The sequence below is a fragment of the Balearica regulorum genome, chromosome 13 (assembly GCF_011004875.1).
Source record: "Balearica regulorum gibbericeps isolate bBalReg1 chromosome 13, bBalReg1.pri, whole genome shotgun sequence".
Classification (NCBI taxonomy): domain Eukaryota; kingdom Metazoa; phylum Chordata; class Aves; order Gruiformes; family Gruidae; genus Balearica; species Balearica regulorum.
Genome location: NC_046196.1, coordinates 20,051,168 through 20,075,700, shown reverse-complemented (window position 1 = coordinate 20,075,700; position 24,533 = coordinate 20,051,168). Strand labels below are relative to the sequence as shown.

Below are 24,533 nucleotides of genomic sequence, written 5' to 3'. Positions count from 1 at the left end.
AGAGATGGACTTAATTAGTGGGTGTGTTAGTACTGCCCCCATCTTGCACAGAGATTACCCAGCCCAATGCTCTATATAGAAGCAGTCAAAATTAAGAATCTCCCATTAAAATTTTTAGTTTGAGTGTTTAAACCTTAAAAATAGATTTTATATTAAGGCCCCAAGCACCTTGATCTAACTTCAAAGTTAGCCCTGCTTTGAACATCATTTTGGACTAGATAACCCACAAAGGTCCCTGTCACTCTGTTTTTACAATAATTGTACATTACTGTGCTGTTTTGCTGTTGTGTTGGATTTAAAACAAAACTTAGTTTACCTCGTATTCTGCTTAAAAGATCCACCAAAGAAGCGCTAAAGGCAACACACACAACTGTGCACGCACAAGCAGGAGCTGCATGTGTGGGGGTACTATGCAGACAGTTAACAGCAAGTACAATCATCGCAGTCATTTTGCATGATAACTGTGCGAGGAGAGGGACAGCTTAGGTTGTGGTTTTGCTATCTGGCTCAAAACACAGAAACAAACTACTTTCAAAACCACCTCTGAAAATCATTTTCCTTTACTTACCTGCCAAAACCTGAGCTCAAGGTTCTGTGGTTTCCCTTGTAAGAGTTGATTACGCCATTAAGCTACATCATCAACTGTCGCAGGAGAAACACTGAGCCATGAACTTGGGTCCTAGCAGGTACAAAGCCTTTAATTTCACCTTGGAAAAAAATAAGATATTTTTGATCACCCAGTTTTTAAGACTTGACTTTGGATGGGTTTTATGGAGTTGGGTTTAGGATTTATTTTTTATGCATGCATGTGAGAGTACAGAATGAAGGAAAAACAAGAGACAAACACCAGACTCTTGTGATGTGTTTTAATGTTTGAGATTCACATGGTTCCTTTGTCAAATTTTGTCTCTTTGGAAGGATCTGAATGGAGGTAGAGAGGACACAGCACTTACTACAGTTGTTTAGATCTCATTAGTGTTATAATCTGTAAGTTTGGGTCAGTTGGTACATACAAGAAGTCCTTGATGTGCCTTCAAAAGATAACTGTGACAAAATTATGGTCATACAGTTATTTAATCAGAATTCTTCTTTACTCCCTGTAGACTCAGTGAGGTATTGAAGGTTCTTAGAGTTTATTGTAACCAGTTTATAAAAGTAAACTTCCTTTTATGTATTACTCAGTTTTAGACTGTCATCTAATAACTCGTGTTAAATTAGCTTATTGTCTACACCCCATTTGCAAGCTGATTCTACAAAGAGCTACTGCAAATGATTCACTTCCTGAAATTCTTTTTCTAGGTTCAAGAAAGCAAGCTCTTTGATGGAAGTGACCTCTTTCAAAAATGGTATTTATATTTGGCAAAGCTAATTACGTGACAAAGTAGAAGAAACTGTTGATTAGCCCTGCAGTACTACTGCCAAAAAAAAAATCTTATTTGCATTAATATAAAAAATGAATTTGCTTTAGCTTCAATTATGTCCTTTTAAAAGTCTTTGAATGCTGGGTATTCACTTGACCTGCACAACTGCTTGTGGAAGGGAAATGTTAATTTCAAATACATGAGGAAAACAAATTGAAATGAGCATGCATCTGCTTCTGACTAAAACCTGTATCACTTTATAGGCAATGGTTTGCTGTTTGTGTCTACTTCCTGTAGAGACAAAGTAGTGGACATCTGGCTATGCTGTGCTAACAGTTAAACTCTAACAATTTAAGTGAACGTAACTACTTATGACAGACTTGCCCAACTAAACCTGAATTTTGTCAGAATAATTGTCTTAATTCATAGGATGCAAAGAAAGGGAAGATAAAAAAAGTAATTGGAACTTTATGTTTTTCCTTGAAAGATTTTTCAGTCCCAAATAACTCCAAGGTTTACGTATGGAAATTCTGTCACACAGCTCTCTGGCAGATGGTTTGTTTGTAGTGCTGACTGTAGCTGCAATGAATGAAGCAGCACAAAGAGCAGTATGTATAAAGCAAACCTTACTCCTTGTCATAAAGCTCAAGGGACCATCTCTCATTCAGGTGAGAAGCACTTGAGTGAAGGGACACTCCTCTTACTGGTGGTGCAACCCATCACCTAGAATTGTGAGTCACTGTCCAGCAGTGAAAACTGGCAGTTGTGAAGTCTGGAAAAAATTGCATTTAAATCTTGTTTCTTTGCTGTGCTGTAATGTGCTCTCCTGTGCCAGACTGCTCAGGGTTTACAGACAAAAATGGGCTTCATTTATTCCAGTGCTTTGCTTGAAGGTGACAATCATCTTTGAGATTATTTGTGTGCATTTCATGAGCTGTTCTGAGCAGAAGCTTGTGTGGCTTCCAGCACTATGGCAGTGTCCAGATTGTTACACATAGCTTACTAATTGTTCTATAATTATAAATTATTTGTACAACGTATGTTCTTCTAGTCTGATGTTTTACGTATGCTGTACTTAACATGAAAGAGATATTTATGAGTAGTTCTGCTGCTTTTATCACCTAATTAGTTTAATAATGTGAACTACTTCATTTTATTTATAAATAGAGAAGGGTGCTGATGAAGAAATAATTCTCTGGATAGCTCACACTGCCAATTTAAATGTCTGTAAAGCTTGAGCAAGGTTTATTATTTAAAAAAATGAGAATGGATCAATTTTAGGCTGTACTCTGTTTTGTTGTGTATATGAAGGATACTTGTTAAACAGTGCTCCACAGCTGCTGTGCTGTCAATAGTGTCTAGGTACTTCATCGATACATGTTAGGAAAGACACTTATAAAAATGCTTTCAATGTCTTTAAGGTCCAGATTCCATTAATGTCTTTAAATTTTACTGAATTTATTGGTAATTTTTATGTGTACTAGTCCCTCACAGAGATGTGAGGACAGGCTCTCTTGGCCTCTCATGGAAGTGACAGTTTCTCTAATACATAGGCATGTCTACATAATGTACAGGTGCAGATCCCTGTTTGCCTGCAGATCTGTGTAAAAAGCTAGTGGAAAGTCCTGTCTAATACAGCGGGTTTTCATCAGTTTAAGAGAATTACAATGTATTGCAGAAAACTGAAAGCCACGTTTAGTAGGCAAAAAGTCTTGCGTGTATATTCTGTTCACCAACATTCAAGAATATTTTCCAGTTATACTGAGGTGCTGTACATACACACAGGTAGCGGAAGTAATGCTCTTAAATCTTTATTGATCATTTGATGGCTCTTTATCTATCAGTTATGTATTTGTCAGTGGAATTTAACTGCTGAATACAAGTAATGCTTCAGGGAATAAAACAAGATACTCCAAAAGTAATTTGGTGACAGATTGTCACAAAAGACTGCTTGAAAACATGGGGCGAGGTTGTGTTTGGTTTGGTTTTTTGGTTTGGGTTGTTTGGTTTTTTACAGTTTTAGAAGCATAAAATAGAATGCAAATGCAAATCTGTATGTGGGTGTAACAAACTTGATTTTAGGGCCAAATTACCTTACTTTTGCTTTCCAGAGATCCCTTCACATGAACCAAATTCATGTTTCCAACACATGAAGAGAAATGCCTGGAAATTTTGCAAGGTTTTGAATGTGTAAAGCATGACTTGCTGTAACAAATCCTTATTTTGAATATAAAGTAACCCCAGACCTTATGTTTAGAAGTCAATTTCTTTGGTCAAAACTCATACAAAGAAGACTTGAAGGGGTAGCCTCACCTAATACATTGAACTAAGTGTCTATCTATATATGTACTGTACCTAGTGAGTAAAAATGCCAGCAGTTTATACTGTGCCTATATAATGTACCATTTCCATTATGGGTGTTAACTGAAGCATCTGCACAGACTCATTAATTCAAATAACATCACCTCTTTAGTATATTTTGGTACTGAACAGCTAAAACATCTTTCATAGTTAGTCATGATAATAACATATTTAGTCCATTAAACTTGCCTTCAAGGTAGAGAAGCTACAAAAGTATTATCATCACATTCATTAAATGCTGCTCTAAAATGTACAAAGCTTATTCATATCTCTCCCCTGGCATATTATTTAACAAACAGTACAGGTAATCAAGAAACTTATCTTAAGACTTCTTCAAATTAAGCTGGTCTGGTTTGGTTTGTGGTGTTTTTTTTTTTAATTTCTCACAAGTCCACTATCTCAGACCAAAAGATACCCATTTCTTAATATCAAACGCTCCTTAAAAGTAATGCTGCACTAGTATCCCTGGTAGATATTAAGCCATATTCCTAGTTATGACTGATGTGCTATTTAACTCCTTTCTATATTTGTGAGCTTGCTTTTTTAGGTGTACCAGAATCTGCAAGCCTTCTAGAATGGGTGGTTAGTTGTTGGGTTGGCGGTGATGTTTTAAACTTGATGGGTTTTTTATTAGAGGAAAACTCCATTTCCTTTTGTTGCTGTCCTTTACCATGCTGTGACTGGCTGCCTGTAGAAAGACTTTCAGAGAAGCTGTCCACGTGCCCTTTTCCGTAGTGCTCGGAGTTTCTTGTCCTATGGGCCTGTCCAGGTAGGACCAACTTGATACATAAAAACACTGACTGCAGTTGCTGTCATCTATTCACCCATTGAAACCAATTCTATTAGACTCTGAGAAGCAGCTACTTTTCCTTCCCTTTTTTTCTTCTTCCCCAAGTACCCCTGAGTAAAAAAAGTTACATTTGGGTTTTTACAGTCCATGAAACACCCCTCAATTTGTGCAATGTTAAATAGCAAGCAACAAACTGGCTTTTTAGGGAATTGTCTGAAGTATGTGGGAGGATTAGGAATTGCATACTTCTGTAGGTTATCTGGAGTGCACACTTCTTCATCATATAATCCTTCAGGATCCAACAAGGTACCTGCGAACAGAAAGGGAGATGTGACTGTCCCAGTGTACCTCCTGTGATGTCCTCTCAGGAAGCCCCAGAGGCGCAGGTTTGTGAAGAGAGCATCCATGTGGGGGAGAGGGGACCACTCAGAGTGCTTTGTGTTTGCTTCTGACACAAGTCACAGCCCTACACAGCAGTTACGCTTTTGACAGTGACTGCATCTCACGCCTGACTGAAGGGTGCTTTTAGTCTGATTCTTTATTTTCAGAATAAATATAGGAAAACAATTTCTTCTAACAGTGAGGATGGGGATACTTGGCCTTAGTACCTCAGCTTTTCTTTTGCTGTCTCCCTCCATACATCTGTTCCATTTTAACTACAGCATAGTCTCTGCCTAAGCCTCTTATGTTTTCCTGGCAGACATTCCAATCATAACTTGACCTTCACTGTTTTCTGCTGCTTCTCCTTCCTGTACTCCGTATGCTTAGTTTCTTGTTCCTTAATCATTCTTGCATTAGCTTTTCTTCCTTGCATCCCACTTCCAATCTATATGCACAAGAGATTAGCAAAAGTTCATAGGTTCTAGTGGCAGGGAACTGACCTGTTTGTTACCTACGGTCTAGATGAGCAGCCTTTGCCTAGTTTTTACAAGCAGCTCCTCTATCCAGACCCCCCTACCACCTGCCACCTTTCAAAATGTTGCCTCCAGGTTCTCAGCCTCAATGTCTCTGAATTTTTTTTTTTCCTGCTACAACAGAGTGAAGCCACGTTATTAAAGAATTCCACATTCTTACCTTTAGTATCTTCACAGTCATAATTGCTTCTCTAGAGAAAGTCTAATTCCTGATCTAAAACTTCACCAAGCTCAACTGAGATTCACCAAGTATGAATATCTCCGAGTTCCATGAAATCTTACAAAAGATGAACACTACAAGTTCATTGTGTTGTTGAATTGCTTTGTTACATCCTCACTTACTTACAGGATTTATAGAACATCAGATGGAACATTCTGATCAAAAGCTGCAGGCAGAAAGTACAGAAACAATAATTTGGCTTTCCTCCCTCCTGCCCGCTCCCCCCAAAGTAATCTAGAGATTATTTTAAAAGTAGAATAGGTGTGGGAAGGCATTCAGGTAGCTTGATGCATAAGTTCTAGAATGTGGACTGACATTTGCTATTTCATGTTATAATTCAACAAGACACTGCTAAGGTTTATGAAATTATGTTACAGAAATACTCCTTGTAAATATTTGGTGTCCACCAAATTTTTACTGCCAGGTAGCTGAAGTACTTGCTGCTTACAGATGTCATGTGAGAGACAAGTAAATGTTGCAGACTGATAGCTAGAGAAGGTCTTACCAATTGCCCATGGTTTATCCTCCCCAGGACCAATTCGACACGGGTCTTTGTAGTGTGTAAACAGAGAATGCTGTTGCTCCAGCTTGTCCTCTGCAGAGAAAGAACAAGTCCAAGAAAAGGCACATCAGCTCATCAGCTACGTGGTGTAAACCTCTGGGCAACTGTGTGTTCTGCCACAGCACAGAAGGCAAGTCCTCCCTCCTACTCGGTGTACATATATACAGGGTGGCTTTGAACCAGTTCACTAGTAGCTTTACTGCACAGCAGTATCTTGTCTTGATCAGAAATTTCAACAAATGCTTGCTAATAACAGTGCTTTCCTACAAAGTCTTTCTATGAAAGACATTTTTTGGTAGTTTCCAGCTGTAAACTAAAGGTTTTCCAAGTTATTTCCTTACCCTGCCATTGACATTGCATTGCTTACACCAGTACAAAACCTTTGTTGAGATAGATCACACAATGGAGAATTGGACTGACTTCACAATGGCAATGTAAATGGCTGTGCGTGGGTGTGTATACACATCTCAGGAAGTTTGAAGATAAAAGCTTGTGCTTTTATTTGCTTCAGAGGAATTCACTGAAGGAATGTTTTCCAAGCTCTAATAGATAAAAGAAAGGACAAGCAATTGATAATTTGCTTGGGATATTATCTACAGTATTAAAGCCACTGTAGGTCATGCTGATTATGCTTATCAACTTTAAAGTAATTTCTTTCTAATAGCTACTGTGCTTCTTGCATTTAAAGCATACAGTGCATCGAGGATTATTCAGTAAGATATCCTACAAAAAATGTATACATCAGAATTTCAGACACTGAACAAATAAATAAGCAAGTTCTAGTTCTGTGCATGCTGTTTAACATAGCAATCATTATACCTGGGAAACAAGCACAAGCAGAACTTGAAAATACCAGCTCCTACAATTCCATTTTTGTTGAATGGCAAAGAAACTGGCAACAGCTCCTGATAACTTTCTTGCAGGACTGACTTACACCTTTTACAAGGTTAAAACTTCTTAGCAACACTTGAAGGCTCTCTCTTCAACAGAATATTCACCTGTGTTTGGAGCTGCTGCTGTAACGTATTTGTCACTGTCTATTGCCAAGACAACAGAATACGTAAGTATGCATGAAAATGGATTCCTCTAAAGTCAGAAACAAAACTTTACACTGTGAGCTGTGTATCTCACAGACTGTAGGAGTCACATTAGATCTCCTTGTGTAACATGCTGTTCTTGCCAAGTGAGGAAGCTGTTGACCTCTCCCTATTAAGAGGGAAGCAGAACACAAACGTGCAGTACAGTAGTACTGTGTTCATAGCTGTAGGCACTTTTGCCGTTTGGTTATTAATACTCATTAATACAGCTGACTCTCCTTCAGCTCCTGCATCCACACCAGCTGATCTGTCTCACCACATCTGTCTAGCTTCCCTCCCCTCCCCTGTGCCAGCTAGCTCTTGATCTTGAGAACATCCTCGTAGTTGCAGGGAGATTGGAAAGTGGATTTGCTGGGGTATCCTGGAGTTGTGGCAGAAGATCAGAGCCTCCCTATGATTTGCCTGGTGTGCAATGCAGAGAATTGCTCTTCCTCTCTGAACAGCCAATTGGTTTGTTTCCTGTTTATGGAAAAGTAAAAGATGAATTCTGAGCAACTGTTCATTTCTCCAAGTTTTCCCTTGTCATATGTCTACAAAATATCCCAGAAAACCAAGATGGATTAAAATTTTGTCATGATTAATTTGCAACTGTGGCACTGACAGCGACAAGAGCTGGTGAGGCAAATTTAACCCATCTGACTGGAAGACTTTATCTTATGCTAAAACATGTAAAAACACAATGGACTTTTACACAAGTCAGTTCAAAGCAACCTGACAGTAAGGTACTTTCTAATAATGCTACCACAAAGTGTGAATTCACTGTATGAATGTTGTCATAATGTTCTCTAAAGCTGGAGGGGAAAACTGAGCTGCAGAAGATTTGTCATAAGCCTAACTCATGGACCTAGAGATCTTTGAAAACGGTACTGTCAATACATCTAAGAATAGAACCTTGATATTCACTGAAACATTAATTACTTGCCGTATCAGTCTGTGGAGTGGGAAAGTATAGAAAAAATCAAATACAGAATTACAGGAAGCTGATTACTGCTTTTAAAAAAAAAAAAATCTTAAGATGTTCAATTCTCTGTAATGCTAACAAATATCCCTAAAAGAATGAGTGACGTAAAAATGGAGAAAACTTTAAAACATTGCATTAATCTTCCTTAGTGCATAAGGAAAGAAAGCAATCTAAAAATAAAAAAATGAAATAGCTTAAATTCAGTTTCCAGGCAGAGTGAATTTTAAAGAGGGAGGGGGAATGTAAATAAGCGACAGAGATAGCAAAAATAAAATGGATTTTTATAACTTACTTTTCAGTCCTCTTTAGTAGTAGTTGCAATGTCTGCAATTATTATTTGCAAAAGCAAATAGTTGTTTTTACTTTCGCTTTAACAAGACAGCTCACAACAGCATTAACTGTACTCTGTGCTTCTTGTGCAAGATCTTGGTTGGAGTGCCAAGACTTCTCAGGTAGACAATACTGACCATATGTTCTGCCTCACAGCTTCACTCCCGTCTCTCTCCTCATGCTGCAACAGCCCCACTCACTTCTGATTCGTGATCTGACTGGGCAGTCTCCCCTTTGGTATGCAGCAGATTTGTTTATTTCCTTGATGGACATCTTTGCCTCCAGGCTGCTCCAGCCATCCAACAATAGTTCCAGTGAAACAGCCAAACCACAGCAGATGTGTTCATTTGTATCCTGCTTCTGTCTCCCTTCATCTGGCCTGCTGCAACTGCCACCTCAGCCTGTCTGTGTAACAGGTCTTCAGCTAGCCAAGCTGTTATTGACCACACTTCTTCCTTCCTTCCCTAAAAACTCGCTACCCCTGCTACTGTTAGACTGTATCCTGATACGTGTTTAACTACAATAATCTGTAGCCATTACCACTGACGGATTCTTCTACCTGTCAGAGCACTTGCCAGCACCTTCTCAGACCGTTCTGAGTTTACTTTGGATCACGTAGCTGTGACTGATTTATTTTTTGTACATACAAGCTAGAAGTGAACAACAGAAGGGCTGTGTTTTGGGTTGATGGTCTTTTCTACCCAATTAAATGTTTCTTTTGAGATCAGACAATGCTTGCTTTTTGTTTCTTAAAATTATTTTTGGTACAGTTGTTACTCAGCCTCGGCTACCTAGGCTTCTTATGAAGACTACAGAATTCACACCAGATACTGTTCTCAAATTTACCCATTAATCCACAAACTCTGGTCTGAATTGCTGCCTCCCACTTTGCTGCAGCCTGAGCTTGCCTGTGTGCTGCACATCTCCTTGGTAACACGCAGCACAGATGAAATCCCTATGATGAACCCCCCCGTCCTGTACCTGCCTTGCGCTCTTTATCTCAGTGCTTCACTTTTGGGCCAGTCACGCAAAAGGCCTTTTAGCCATCAGCTTTGCAGGATGGTGGCTGCTGGGCACTGCTGAGCCATTTGCCAGCTCCAAAGCAGCAGAGTCAATTGCCATCGTATAAAGCCAGCAAGGAGCTCTGCTGGATGCCTGAGCTGTACCGACAGGGAGGCAGAGAGGACACAAAATGCTCTGCTCTCGGTATTGGCAATTTAACTGTTAACAGAGCATAATATTTATGTTTGGAAAAGGCTACCCTCTCTGTAAACTCACCACCCATTAATTACTGTTTTGCGGAGTTCTTTTTCTAGTACCCCCAGCATCCACAAGCATAGAGGAAAAAAATTAAAATTTATTTAAAAAAAAAAAAAAAAACCCTCACAGAAGTACATGGCATCACTTAATTTTTTCCAAGAGTGATTCAGCAATTTTTAGTTCTCTCTCTGCAGCATTAATCTCCTATGTCTGTGTATATGCACTATCAAATTATTAACTGCATGAATTTACTACTTTTTCTCTATAAAAATCCCATAACATACATGTCTTTCAGTAGACAGCAGGTGTCTACCTAATTCAAGTAAAAGTAAAACCACTGGCTCTGTCCTCATTGCTACCACAAGTCACAAATTATTGCCCTTTGTGCCTTAAAAAACATCATGCTTAATAACTCAGCAGAGCTCCTAAGTGTGAGCTACTATCTTCTTGGCTCATCTCAAGGCTAGTACCTCTTTGAGAAGTACCTGTAGCAATTAAGTCTTTCCTTGCAAACCTCAGTGACAATTGGTATACTGCTACAACCCACAAGAATCGAGAACGTTCCTATTCCTCTTTGGAACAGGTAGACAACCAGAAGAAGCTTGTCTCACCAGAGGAGCAGTTATCAAAGTTGAGATCTCCGCAGATTACATCAAATGCCACCAGCTCCTCTGGATTGGCTGTACTGGAGGAGGAGGTAGATTTTCTGAATTCAGACAGCCAATCTTGAAGCATATCCAGTTGCTCACATCGAACAGTAGTATCTCCTGTAGCAAACAAACAAACCAACCAAGAAATAAGACCTCCTTTTAGCAGGTTACTCAGCTACATATTAGTTGCTAAGCTATTGTAGACATCTTGAAACAAAAAAAATAGTGTGGGATAATAGTATACTCAGTACATAGTGCTTAGCCCATTATGAAGTTCATTAGGAACCACGCTTTTTGATAATTTAAATATCTCCTTCTGGAATCAATCATACTAGGCATGTCTGAAGAAATAAGAAGACAAGGCATCTGTGTTGCAGCCAACTAACCAAAATGATGGTGTTTCTAGTCACAGGAGAAGGATGAGCTGATGCACTACTTTTATAATCAGGAGTTCAGAGTTAAAAATCCTACTTCAGACAAAACTGGGGTAAACCACTTGTTCTTACTTTGCTTTCTGATTTTTGGAAATGTAAAATTTAATTTGCAAGTGTTAATAGGAAATATACACCAATAGGAAATTCAACTTACTCATACTGTAGTAATCCATCCGAGGAAGGGTTCTGTTTGTGTTCAAGTAAGAATGCCTGTACTGGAAGTATTTTTTTAATATTTTATAAGTATGTGTAGGTACAGGTTTAGGTAGGCAGTGCTTCAGAAATGAAGAATCAAATCCTTTTCACCAGTTGCAGGGAAGTTACACCAAGCTACAAGTGCTGAGGATGTGCCCCCATTTTATCAGAGTGATATGAAAGGGTTGAGATGGATTGATTGCCAAATACTTGTTTGTGAAACCATCCGATGCACAAAACAGCTCTTTAATTATAGCAACTAACCACACTATTTCAAGCACATAAGGTGACATAAAGTCTCAGAAAAAATTAATTACTGGCTCTCTTAAAATGATTACAGCAAAAGCTTGATGTGGGGAAGGGAGCAGGAAGAGACACATTCTAGAAATAATTGTTTACCATATTGCCTTTCCTTTTCACTGTACCTGTAGGTAACAGTTATAATTCTGCTTGTTTCAGACTTGAAATGATACATCAAGTCAGACCAACATTACTTTTCTTCAAAATAAAAGATTCGTTTTCAAATGCCACAACTGGAAGGAAAAGCAGCAACCTGGAATGACTTATTCTGACTACAATTTAATTTTAACCTAATTTACTACTTTGTGCTAGGTACTAAAAAGGTGTAAAACATAATTAGAAACATCAGTTATCTATGTCTAAAGCTGCTTTCAGTGGCCACTATGGAGACAGTGAATATTTAGGTCTACATCCTCACAGTGTATTAATTGCTCATCTCAACTGCAGCCATCACCAGGACTCTATGGACTTCTAAGATGTGAGCTCCACAGCACACTGTCACTGCATTAACATACGGACAAACTTCAGGCATTAGGACTTCACTTTCCTACCGCTATTAACCTGTGAAGGGTTTGATTTTCATGAACATCTCGGGGTGGGGGAAGGTGTTAAAACAACATTTAAATACAAACTGAATCAGAAATGTTCAGCTGAGCATGATTTGATACAATCCTAAATAATTAAAAGAAATATTGAAAAGAACAGGACCAGGCAAAGAGAGCGCTTTAAGAAGGTTCTGACACTGACTCTTCTCTTCAGATTGGTAATTCCAACAGCAAATAATCCAATTTTTTTTCTTCCACTCATGTATTATTCCCAACAAATCTTTACCAGTTGGGCTGTAATATAAAAGCAGGCACAAGTGTTTCCTGGATCTACTCCCTAACCTGCAGTTTCTAGTTACTGGTACCTCAAGTTCACATAGTGTTCTAATCACACAGCTTGACACAAATCCAGACCAATGTATTCTTGGGAAAACCCCTTGCTACAACAGCACAAACAAGCCCTACAGTTAAGATGTAGCTAGACAAAAGCACAAGAAATAGGTCATGTGGAATAAATACAGCCTGGAGCAGGTAACACTAACGGCAAAAGGTGTGCGGGACTAACATACACATTCTGCTTAATTAAAGATACAGACGAAATTACAGATTCACAGAAAGCAGGAGCTTGACAGGGATGGCTGGAGATCACCTAGTCCAACCCCTCTGCTCAGCAGGGTCACCTACAGCAGGTTGCTCAGGACTGTGTCCATTTAGGCTTTGAATATCTCCATGGTTGGTAACCTGTTCCAGGGCTCAGTCACCCTTGCAATAAAAAAATGTTTTCCTTTGTTTAAATGGCCTTTCTTGCATTTCAATTTGTGCCCATTGCCTCTCGTCCTGTCACTGGGCACAGCTGAGGAGACTCTGCCTCCATCTTCCTTACACCCTCCCATCAGGTCCCTACACACTTTGGGGAGATCTTTCCTGAGCCTTCTTTGGAAGCTGAACAGTCCCAGCTTTCTCATTCTTGGTGAAGCTTACTCAAATTCATGGACTGTTCTCCTTTTGCAGCATCTGAATCTTTCTGTCCTCAGAGATGAAGTACTTTCTTCTGGCATACCTTTGTTTCCTCATAATTTTTAAGCATGGTGCTTGTTGACAAGAATGCAGTAACTTGTCTTGCTCCCCACCAAGTCCCGATTATATAAATTGCTTAACTAAGACAGGCTTTTACATCCCTGAACTGTCACATTGGGTTTTTTTACATTTGCTGTGAATTATCCATCCAGCATGGCTTCACTAGGATGAGTGATAAATAATGCGGCCATTATGGGCATAGAACTCAGGCAGCAACCTGTCACAGACCAGTGTGAAAAAATGTAGCAAAGCCACTTAAAGGTAAAATTCTCCAAAACAGAAAACTCTTGAAAAAAACAAAAGATACACAGGCAAAAACATTTTAGGAGGATATTGTGAAAGGAGTCTGGTAACATGCATTGCTATTACTAAAAATCATTAACTACATAGTGACACAAGGAGACCTCAGTAAGAATGCTGAGCCTTTGTAGCAGCACTGTACTCCAGATAACCTCAGGGCTCTACAGAAAAACAGCAGGCTTGGAACTCTAGAAACAGAAGACTTTCATTTCTTTTTAGAGAAAGTGTAGACCTTGGCATAGTCTAGCATCACTGATTATCCCCACTAGAGGTCACAGCAGTAATTGCACATCAGTACACTATGTGCAGCGTGTGCGATGAAGTGAGCTACATTTCTCTGACAAAAGATGGGATCCTTGAATATAACTGTTTTCTGAGCTTAATATTAAATTAATGGTATCCACCTTATGGCAGCTACACAGAGGTACTGCATGTATCTGTATGCAGAAGAGAAACTCACTCTTAGCAGCTCCCAGTGATCAATAGCTGTGGAGATGAAGGTAACTGAATTAATCAGACACCTAAGTAGAGGAGAAGCCAAACCTAAATCCAGAACAATCAGTGGAGCAGACAGTTCAGAAACTGCTGTTGAAATGAAACAGCATCAGTAAATACTAACAGAGGAGAACTAGGCAGTACCTCCCAACATTATAACATTCAACTACTACTTTCAGCCTTCAGCTCCAATTAAATGTTCGGATAGAATCACTGACCTGACTGGCTGCCACCAGTGATTAACCAGAGAATACAGGTTTGTGCTAATTGCTCTACACTCTTTTCCTCAGTAACTGGCCTGGAAAAATGCAAATAATTGTTTTGTGACTGGTTCCTGCCGTCAGCATTTCTGAATTCTTTGCAAGTTCCCTTCAGCTTCAAGTTTTGTGGAAAGACGAAAGGGTTGGGTGGGAAACCTCAACCAGCATAAATGCTTAACTGAAATCCTGGCTTTAGTTAGAACTGCAGGCAGGTACTATACACTGAGGATGACTGTTTTGTCCTACTCTGAAAGACATTAGAAGGAGCACTGTGGTGGCTGAACAAAGCAGCTGACAGGCCCAGCCAGAGGAAATTAAAAGATCCAATGGAGGTTTTTAAAACCAGAGTTCTCAGCACAGATAAGCGCTATGGGATACATTGGCAGGGAACCTGGGGAAGATAACACAAAAAAAGCTTGTGAAGTGTAGGATGTAAAGCCTAGCCAAAAGGAAAAATTGTTTCCAAGTCACAACCAAAGGCTTCAGTTTAGCCATGGGAAAGGCTGTCACACTTGCCTGTGTGACAGATTAGGCAGACCGCTATACTTGTAACATACTTACTCCAGGATAGGCTGAGAAAACAAAATAAAACCAAACCACCCAAAAAAATCCAAAACAACAAAAAAAATCCTTTTATCCTGCTGGGTTACTTCTGAGCTAGGTCAGGTCCCCAGTCAAGTGCAACACAGCCTACAACAGCTGTGTTAGCACAACTGAGAGGAGGGGCAAGGGCCAGCTGTCACGGCATGGATATGCCAGCTTTGCTATTTCATGGGGAATCACTGCCTAAGGACGCTTAGCGCTGAAGGTACTCCTCAGTGTGCAGTCAGAATCAAACACTGAGGCATCTCTCAGTCCCGAGCTGAGTTCCGCTTAAGCTGTGTGTAGGCCTGTGGAACCTGAAACCAGTGCTAGAGAAGCCCGAGTTGCCAGTACCTGTACTGCTAACAACTAGATTCACACTAAATGCATAACAGTGATGTGAACAAGGTTATGAGAGAGCATCCAGCTTGCTACATCGTCTGGGTCTGGCCTGGAATAGCTTGAGGCTTACTCTGTTTAATGGCTTGGTGGGGTGTCTGAAAGGCATGTCTCCAAGGGACTTGGGAGGTGGGTGGATTCTAGGCAGCCAAACTGTCCAGAACAATTAATCACTGACTAATTGAAAGACATAAAAGAACCATGTAAACTTAACTGCCCCTTGGAAAATAATTACATTCGATTCTCATTAAAGGATCCCTTCATTTGTCACTGAAATGCAGCTATTTCCACAGTGGAAATGAAGAGCTGCTTCACGCACCATTCAGTAACAGGTAGAGCTACATTTAATTCTAAAATTTTATTGAAAAAGGCAAATGTCAGGTCTGAAAAAATAGTAACTGCTCAGAACAGAGTTGAGCCAGCACATCTCTTGAGAAAAGCATTAGTAGTTCATCACTGACCATAGCAGTTGGATCTTTTCATTTTATACTCATGTAAGTATCAAAACTGTCAAGTGTAAGTTTATATATCCTAGAAGAGAAGCCAAATTCCACTCAGCTATGTGTGACAAGATGATTTAAATGGCTAACCTTTTAAATAGCACTTGTTTTTATAGATACCACATCTTTACATCGTTGAACTGGTTTTTGGACAATTTTTTAAATGTGTGAAATGTTATGAATCAGATGATACAAATCAGAAAGCACAGCTCTGCCAAACTTATGAACTCGAGTTTTCCATTTCATTACATTAATTGTCCTTTGATATATCATATTAGTTTAACTCTTAAATCACTGGCTACTCTATTTGAATGTAGTTTGAACCAGATAAAAAATATGAAGCAAGAACATAAGTGGGAAAATGAAGGGTTGTGTTTCACCCTTGGAGAAGCTTTAGGCTGACTTTGAAAATAGAACATTACTTCCCCATTCTTCTTCCCTCCTCCCTCTCCCTCTTTAATATTTTAGGGAATTCGCAATGTGGTTATCAAAGACTAATAGAGAATACATAACTAGGTAGTAAAAAGGAACGGGACTAAAAATGGAGGTTTATAACCTAAACTAGAACAACAATAAATCTCAGCTCCACAACAGGAATCTCACAGTACATTACCATAACTCCAGAGTTAAAAATAGAAAACCAGGGAAGGATGTCACACTGTTAAAATGTAGCTGAAAAATTCATGACTCTTCTTTAGAACTATCCAGTCTCTCTAATGTACTTCAGGGACTGGCAGTTTTGTTCCCAAGTCTGTCTCTGCAACTGAAGCACTGACAAAAAATGAACGCTAGCTGCCTGACTGGGTTAACCTAGACGTGCTGTAGCACATAGGTTCAAAGTTCTACCATTTATAATACATCACTGTCTTGCCTCAGTCTGCAGCCTACATGCTGTCTTCAAGCAGTCTAGGAGGGCTATGTCATGCTCTCCAGCTCTCAGAAGCACAAGAATCGCAGTTGCGTTAAGGATATCCACCCCCTCTGGCTAAATTAAATTCTGATCTTATGCAAAGTAAAGGTTTGTAGATTTGGCTTTTATTGCTACATCTACTCTAAGTATAGAGCTGATAGTTTTGATGCAAAATATGGCAGAGATACATGGAAAACTTTCCACAGACATCTCCAAGAATTTCAAGTATTTGTCAGTTTTAATTGATGAGTGTTCAGGCAAACAGCTAAAATGGAGAAATATCTTGATTTCAAAGCGTATGCATCAAAACACTGAAAATGGAATAAAACAACCTGAACTTACTCACTTTTCTTCCCCTCGCCTTCTGGACTTGGGCTGTAAAATGGAGATAAGGCCACTCATCTACCTCAGTCTTGTTCTGATTAATGTTAATATTAGAAGGAGAGCTGAGTGTTGAGATACTATCATAAAAAAGGTCATAAAAGGTCGTAAGATGGTTGAGTAGGAATTTTCAATGAGTGTATTAACTTGCTAGCCATTTATGTATGAAATTTGCAGGTCAAAAATGCAGAGAATTTGGCCTTATTCCAGCCACTGATTTCCGATAGAAAAACTGTCTGAACTTGTATCTTCTGATAATCCCCTAGTTATGTACAAAGAAATTTTAGTTTATATGCTGATACTCAATACGGGTTGTTAAATGCTGTTGACTAATGATGATAGTAATGTATTTGCTAAAACAGCAGTATTTGTTTAAGAGGGAGCAAAAAGAAGAAAAGCTCTCAAGGGCTATTTTTTGTTTGTGTCCTGCAGTACTTAATTACTCTGAGACTGAAAATGTGAAGGTTTGGGGATGTATTTATCTACCCTTCTTTCTTCACTATTTCACTGCAATTTGCAATGCACACTGACTGCACTTTGTCAGAAATACTGGAGGAGCAATCCTTGCTACTCTGGCACAAGACCACCACCACCACAGGCCTAGAAACAGTAACAAACTAAGATACACAAATCAGGACAGTACCTGCAATAGCTTGCAAGTGAGTGCAGGAAATGTATCCCACAATTCTTTGGTCCTGAGGTGTACTTCCCACTTGCACCTGGAAGGGAAGGAAGAAATGAAAAGGGGATTAATGGAAAGGCTCATGCAACTGCATTTCCAGCCCCAGCTGTGCAGCCATTGTACGTGGTATCGGCCTTTTTCACCACTTTCCATCTAGCTCCGTTTTGAAGACACACACACACATAAAAACCCACCAGAGACACACTGGGGCTTACTGGGGTCCCACCTGCTGCTGGCACAGGGACTGTCTCCTGATCACCACTACTTCAATGTTTCAATTTTCATCTGCGACACATGCAAAAATTTGTCTTTCTCCTGCTCTTCACAGTCCCATTGGTTCTCTGTCCCAGCTGCGTTGCCCTCCTGTTGCATCCCAGCTCGTGTTCACATGCAAGATTCAGCCTCTCCCCTGAAGTGCTATATAATAATACCAGTATTATCCGCAATCTAAATTCTTGGTATCTGTGTAAGACTAGAATGCCGAACAAAAAAATGCCGAGGGAGTCTGGGGAAAAGGAGGAAACGTGAAATAAATACTGGTTTGACCATGTGTTCTCCATTCCATAGCAAGTTTTGGATTTTGGCGATTTTACATTCTTCTACAAAGGTGTTGGGGACTTCTGCTACGTCTCAGCAAACTGTTTACGTTCTTCAGCTCAGCCCCCATATCTGTCAACCAGATGAACACAGAACATGCACCCCTGCTCTTACACAAGAGGGAGGGCTTCCAGGGAAGCTGGAATGTAGTGTAATTCCTCATCTATATCACACGCTTCCATCTTTTAAAAATATATTTGCTGGTGGAACACGAGCAAATTAGAATCAAGTTCTGGTTTAGGTTTGCAACTCTATTGAAGGTTTTGGCAGTTCAGGACTTACACAGCTGCAAATCAAAATTCCCAGTGATTTGAGGATCAAGATTTGGATTGAGGCAATAAACTAGTTTGAGTTTATGGTTTTCCTGTTGACAATTAAGGTGGCAACACTGCATGGACTACTAAAGAAAATGCCCACAGAGGAAAGCTGTACTCAGGGCTCAGAAAACAAACCCACAGATGACTCTCCTTCACAAGGCTCGGCTCAAATTTCATTTGACACCTCTAAATAACAAGCAGAGCTCCATTTCATACAGACGCAATGTTGTCACCTTGGTTGGTTTTCTTGTTTTTCAGCTATCCAAGAACCATTTGATTCATTTTATAACTGGAAAATCTGCTTTGCAGTAAGTGAATTTAGAAGTCATTTGTACTCAACAATGCCTTGTTAACTTTCAGGTTTTGTTCCAGCTAGAAGAGTATGTAATAAACAACTTGTTCTGTCCTCACTCTGCTCGGTCCTCTTTTAGACAGTTTTCCAAATGGATATTGATGGTGTTCTTATTGCTGTTCCCATACAGTTAACCTGCCTCAGGGAGGGTGAAGGCAGGAGAAGACAAGGAGAATACATGCAATCACTGGTGGATCTACCCCTAAGCCAGAGGATTCTTCTAAACTCACAAGACCGTAGCAGAGTCTCAAAGGATATTCCACTCTGCTGGATGGCTAGTAGTGACTACTGCAGAAGTCTGGCCATGCAGACCTCTTTCTTTCTCTCTCAGGCTGCCTTGGTCTGAATATATCACAGTGTCACAGGTAAATTAAAAGGAGCGCTCTCTGATTTTTTATGTAACATAAGCCATTCCAACAGAAAAGTGGGAAACCATTAGTTTATATCCTCTATTATCTAGGGCATGCAGGTGTATGAATTATATTTTCCAAACTTAATAACTCAAAATCAGATTTTCGCTTCAACACTGAGAACTATATATCGTAAAGTCTTTACTAGTTTACAAATTTGCAGTGTCTCCTGCTGCAGAGAAGAGGCGTGCATGTTGTATGTCTTCCAATGCCGTCTACTGTAACCACACCGAAAAGAAAATATTGCACGTCAGGTTTTCTGCCTTCTAGCAAGAATGTGCTGCTTACAATCCTCTTATTGACTAAAGCAGATGGAATAATTTTCAGTGTCTCTATCCAAAAAGCATAAAAGATTTAAGTCTAAAAGCTGAACATCCAAACATAAATTATAGTCAGTTGAGAAAAAGAAGTCAAATTGGCTTTAGAATTTCCTGTGCAGCCTTAATGGAGTGCCTGACAAGGCTTCGTACTCATCAACCAATTTATGCATAGGATCACACTCATTTCCATTAATCATAAATAAATATGTATTGTACGGTGTCCCTGTGTGCACAGAGCTATGCTGAAATGGACTTGGGATCTTTCGCTCCCAGAAGAGTGACAAGAAACAGCCAAGAGGAAAGACTGCTGCTACACACAGTAGGGGAGCACCACAAGCGCCCCGCAGGGTGGCCACCTCAGGGGGACAGTGCCCCAGGGCTCTGCACTTGCTAGGAACAAGGGCTGCTTTACACACCTCCCTGAGGGGAAAAGGAAAGGGGCTCTCATAAACACTCTGCTAATTAAAAAAAGAAAAGCACCAAAGCAAGAGCTGAAGACGTTAACATAATTAGAATTTCCTTGGAAAGTGCCAGCACGGAAGTACATCCAAAGCAGCTTGTCTCCCAGATTTCACATTTCCTCCAACTTTTTTGACTTTTGGGGGCGTTTTTTTTTGAGTGGCAGTAGTGATGTAAACTGCCAAGCAGAGTCATTTTGAGTATAATCACAATGGGGGCAAATATTTGTGACAACTACTAGGAGAGAAAACAAATATCCTTGGAGCCTCCTAGTCAATTCCCAGCTACAGTAGAAGGACTAGGATATTAAATATGGTCTGAAATAAAATAGTAAGGAAAATCAGGTTATTCAGTCTAATTTGGTATTTCACAGATGGACAAGGACTATGGGATGTGCAGACAGGAAAACTACTGGACCTCTGGAATATTACAAGCCCTATAATTCTGCATAAAAACATTCCTTTGAGTGGCCAAATACTGCAGCTACTTTTAGACCGTTCCATTTTCAAGGGTATATTAGATTGTGGTGACTGAGCAGCTACGTGGCAGTCCTGCAGGAGGACAACGCTGAGCGTTCATTTCAGCCTGCAACGTCATTCGTGGCAGAAAGGTTCCACTGCCACCAAACCAAATCAGCACTTCACAAATATAATTTTTGCTGCTTAATACAGAAGAAACTTCTAAATTCACATTTACAAATAAAATATATGTAAGCAAATAAGCCAGAGTGGATCCTTCACCATAAGCCTCACTTAAGTTCAACTGTTCTGCATTAATAGCTCTGTATCAATAATACATTCATTGAATTACCCTTCTGTAGGGAACTACTTCAGATAGTGCTTTCTAAAAATCATTGTATAGTCTTGGGTGTGTCATGGACCACTCTTCTATGTCTGTGGGAATTTATAAGAAGGTAATATCTAAATAGATTTGTAAGTTCCCAGTGTTTTAAAATAGGTTAATTTTTACAAGAGGAAAAAGTTGTATGTGATACCCTGTTAAACTCTGATGTAACCTAGAGGTAAAATTAAAACTGAGAGAACACATTCATGGTTTAAAATAAAGTGTCTCAATTATATAATTTTCACAGAAAAAATTACTGTTTTTCAATATTATGCTGAAATATGCAAAATATAATCCAATTCTCAGTACATTTGCAAACGTTAAGTAATCAACCTAGTGAAACATTTGGAAGCCAGGAGTGGATTCTGATCCCTGTGACACCACTGAACATTACATTTGGTTGGCTCTCGAGGGGGGGCATGAAAAGGTCATTACAGATGAGAAGGATGCTTTTTTCCTGTAAAGGGAAAAGCCCTCTGAGGTTGTGTTGAGAATTCAAAATCCCCGTTTCTACTGCTATGTATTTACATTTGTCCCTGCCTGTAAATGAAATAAGCGCAAAACTGACAGCTCTGAATTTTTATTTTCAGTCAGAGTACTGACTCTGTCAGTACTTGACTTCAAATACTTTTTATTAAAAAATTTCCTCTCTGTGCCATAGCACATTAGTACAGTCTGTTGGAGACTCTGCTGTACTATGCAAAATTGTGTATATTCCTATAATTGTGTATCAAAAGCTTATCCTATATGGACTAACAAGTAGTATGCCCTCCAGTTAGACTGGTATCAGGTAACAAATAGTCATCATGAAAGAAATCAATCCAGCAAGGCTATGGCAGAAAGATTCTTGTTGACAAGAAGAAAAAAAAGGAATGAGTAGCAACAGTTGAAACTTCAGACCTAGAGTGAAGGTGATAACTTTAAATTCAGTAACAGTACATACTATCATGGGAATTTTCTGAGCTAACTGGAAAATCTTGCACATCTCATGTTTACCATACTCCAGTATAAGAAGTATACAAAGCTGCAAACATGACAGATATCTTGCCTGTAACGGTTTATATTTACACACCTCCATCCCAGCAGTACAAAACAGTTCTATTACACCTGGATGTCAAGAAAAGCATCAACAGGTACTTAAACAAAAAACAGGGAAATGCTACTTAAATACCAAATACCAGGGCTATTTCAATGCCAGCTTAAAAACCAGCTTCAAACATGTCATTGCTGTGTTAATAAATCATCAGCTACTTGGAAGGAAATGTTCTTTAATGCTTAAAAATTTGGGCTGTGCCATCCGTGAGAAATCTCACTCAACTAAAGAATCAAACTAGATTCCCACACCCTGACCAATAACGTGTAGCCAAAACCAAAAGGTTTGTTATTTAGAGAACTTAACCACTAGTGACATTTTCTAGAAGCTTCACGTTGCCAGGAGGTAGCCATTCAAACAAATCCTAAATAAAGTAGTTTCTTAAATGTGCACCCACCAATACAAAGGGTGTATATATACAGACAAGTTCTAGGCACGTGCCATTGCCTCTTCCTTCATGGGAAGCAAATCCAGGTGTGCAAACCAGAAGAGAGCTAAAATTTTGGCATACTGGAAAAAGAGCTCCACAGAGTTTATCACCCCACAATCTACATGTGGCCAATAAACCCCAAGCTGGGAAAGGTAAATAATCTGCATCCAACGTAAATAATCTGCATCCAACGTTAAGAATCCTTTAGAGAGATGGGATGCTACACAGAATAGCTCCAGCTTCAGCCATGATAGTTTAAGGACATCTTGGACTGTAAATGAGCAAACCCATTCATTTCATCAGCTTAGTTGCCCACGAAGGTGTTAATTTTGCCATTGGAATAAACGTGAACTGTAGTAGCGATTCCTGTGTTACTCTTTTGAAGAGGGTATGTCTCCAAAGTGTATAGCTCTACAGCAAACAAATTTATGGTCATGACAAGAACCAAGCTAATGATGATCATACTATGAAGAAAAACTAGCCAGGCTGAAAAGCACACCTGTGGAAAAAACCTCTCTCTCCTTAAAAACAAAAGCATGAACACTGCATTTGTAAAGAACATCATCTAAGCAGGCACCTAGAGATAGTGTTTGTTGTAGAAATAAAACACTCCAGCCAGAAAATAAGAGCAGGGCACAGAAACAGACTTTACAGTAGATGTGACAGAAATATTCATCTTACCATATGTAGCCAATATTGTTTAAGTTCAAGGGAAGTTGCATTAAAAATACAGGAGCATGAGATTCAACTGAATTACTGAAGATAAAGCAACTGCGTCTGCACAAGTAGCGCTATCTCCACGTACACTGGTGGTTCAGACCTCCCGGGTTTGATGCTCTGAGACGTGCTGGTGGCAGTGAGCTGTTTGTACCTCCTAGTTCAGCTACTGTGGGAATATCACTACCGATATCCTGTGGATACCAGGCAAACAATGCAGTGAAGTTTTGAAAAGAAAGGAATGAAAAATATGGTTTCTCTTTCTTTTCAGTACTTTTCTGTAATCTCCCAAATTGTATCAACCCCTCCTGGATGCTTTCTTTCCTCCATTTCAGCGATTTTCCAAGGCAAATGGGAGAGTTGGCACCAAGAAACTAACTGGACTAGCCAGTCAAACTGTGTGCCCAAGTCCTCATTCCTGGTACTGTTAAGAGAAGATGCCAAGGAAAACTTGCACATTCACAATAAACATCCCTGTCCCACAGAGATTACTTAGATTAGCGGTAACTTCCAAGAAAGATGCATTTTATTCCTGTTCTTTGTAGTAGTTTTTTTTGTTAGTTTAGACATAGTGTAAAAAGATCTGTCTTATTTTTAGTACTTTGACAGCCCTGTCTTTGCCTTCAGGGATATGTAGCAGCTTCTAAAGAAGATGCATTAGTTAAATTACTAATTTATTATTATAAATGTATTATTTAAGCATATTAAATAAATTAAAATGGTATAGAGGTCAGCTCAAAATTCTGTTTGGTGCTCTGCAATTCTTCCTAGCCACATTTGCACTTGATTATTGCAGAATCCTATTTTTCCCCGCCTACCATGCGACAACAAATTACTGTTCCATGAACTCAGAAAATTAGTTATTTGGCAAAGCTTCATTAAGCTTATATGTGAGGGAAAGTGGCTGCAAATTGGTGCCATGAATGAAGGGCTCTTCCTCTTCTGAAGAGGATAAAACCCTCAACTCACATTCTCTCAAACCTGTATTTTGTCCTGCACAACAGTTTTAATTTGTCCCCATCAATGAAGGGGAAAAAAAGACCATGATTAATAACATTAATTATATCAAAGTGAAGGAACATGGTACAGTGCCATGGTAGGGTCTTTTTTTTCTTTTTTAAAAAAAGTCTCAGGCAGTTTATTGGACTCTATCCAATTCTTGCACTGACATTTCACAGCAGAAACTGAACACAGGGAAAATGTTTAGGTTACCCTCCTGACTTAAATGGCACAGCTTTAGAGTTATCTAAACAAATTCGTGAACAGCACTAGATGTTTCTTTTATACATCTTGAGACAACTGTAGATACTGGACAACTGATGAAGGACAAGAAATTCTAACCACTGACATGATCTTTTACCGGAGTCAGAAAACAGCCATTCCCTTTTTCTGTGTAATCCTCAGGTAGAAAAGCTTCCCCTGGATATGT

At 39.4% G+C, this 24,533-nt stretch overlaps 1 protein-coding gene and 1 long non-coding RNA gene across 3 annotated transcripts in view; one reads left to right on the top strand and one right to left on the bottom strand.

Annotated features, from left to right (window-relative positions):
- The window catches only part of SMPD3 (sphingomyelin phosphodiesterase 3), a 121,862-nt gene that overhangs the window by 7,050 nt on the left and 90,279 nt on the right, over positions 1 to 24,533 (bottom strand). For both annotated transcript variants that reach the window (XM_075765847.1, XM_075765848.1), the window contains exons 3-6: positions 17,528 to 17,603; positions 10,468 to 10,623; positions 6,152 to 6,241; positions 4,759 to 4,822 (exon numbers count right to left, since the gene is read on the bottom strand). In XM_075765847.1, coding sequence (XP_075621962.1) covers positions 4,759 to 4,822; positions 6,152 to 6,241; positions 10,468 to 10,623; positions 17,528 to 17,603 — 386 coding nt within the window. The remainder of the gene's footprint in view (positions 1 to 4,758; positions 4,823 to 6,151; positions 6,242 to 10,467; positions 10,624 to 17,527; positions 17,604 to 24,533) is intronic.
- LOC142603751 (uncharacterized) lies at positions 1,999 to 14,285 on the top strand. Its single transcript, XR_012837635.1, has 3 exons — positions 1,999 to 4,491; positions 4,808 to 4,898; positions 6,179 to 14,285. It is a non-coding gene; the product is annotated as an uncharacterized LOC142603751 (long non-coding RNA).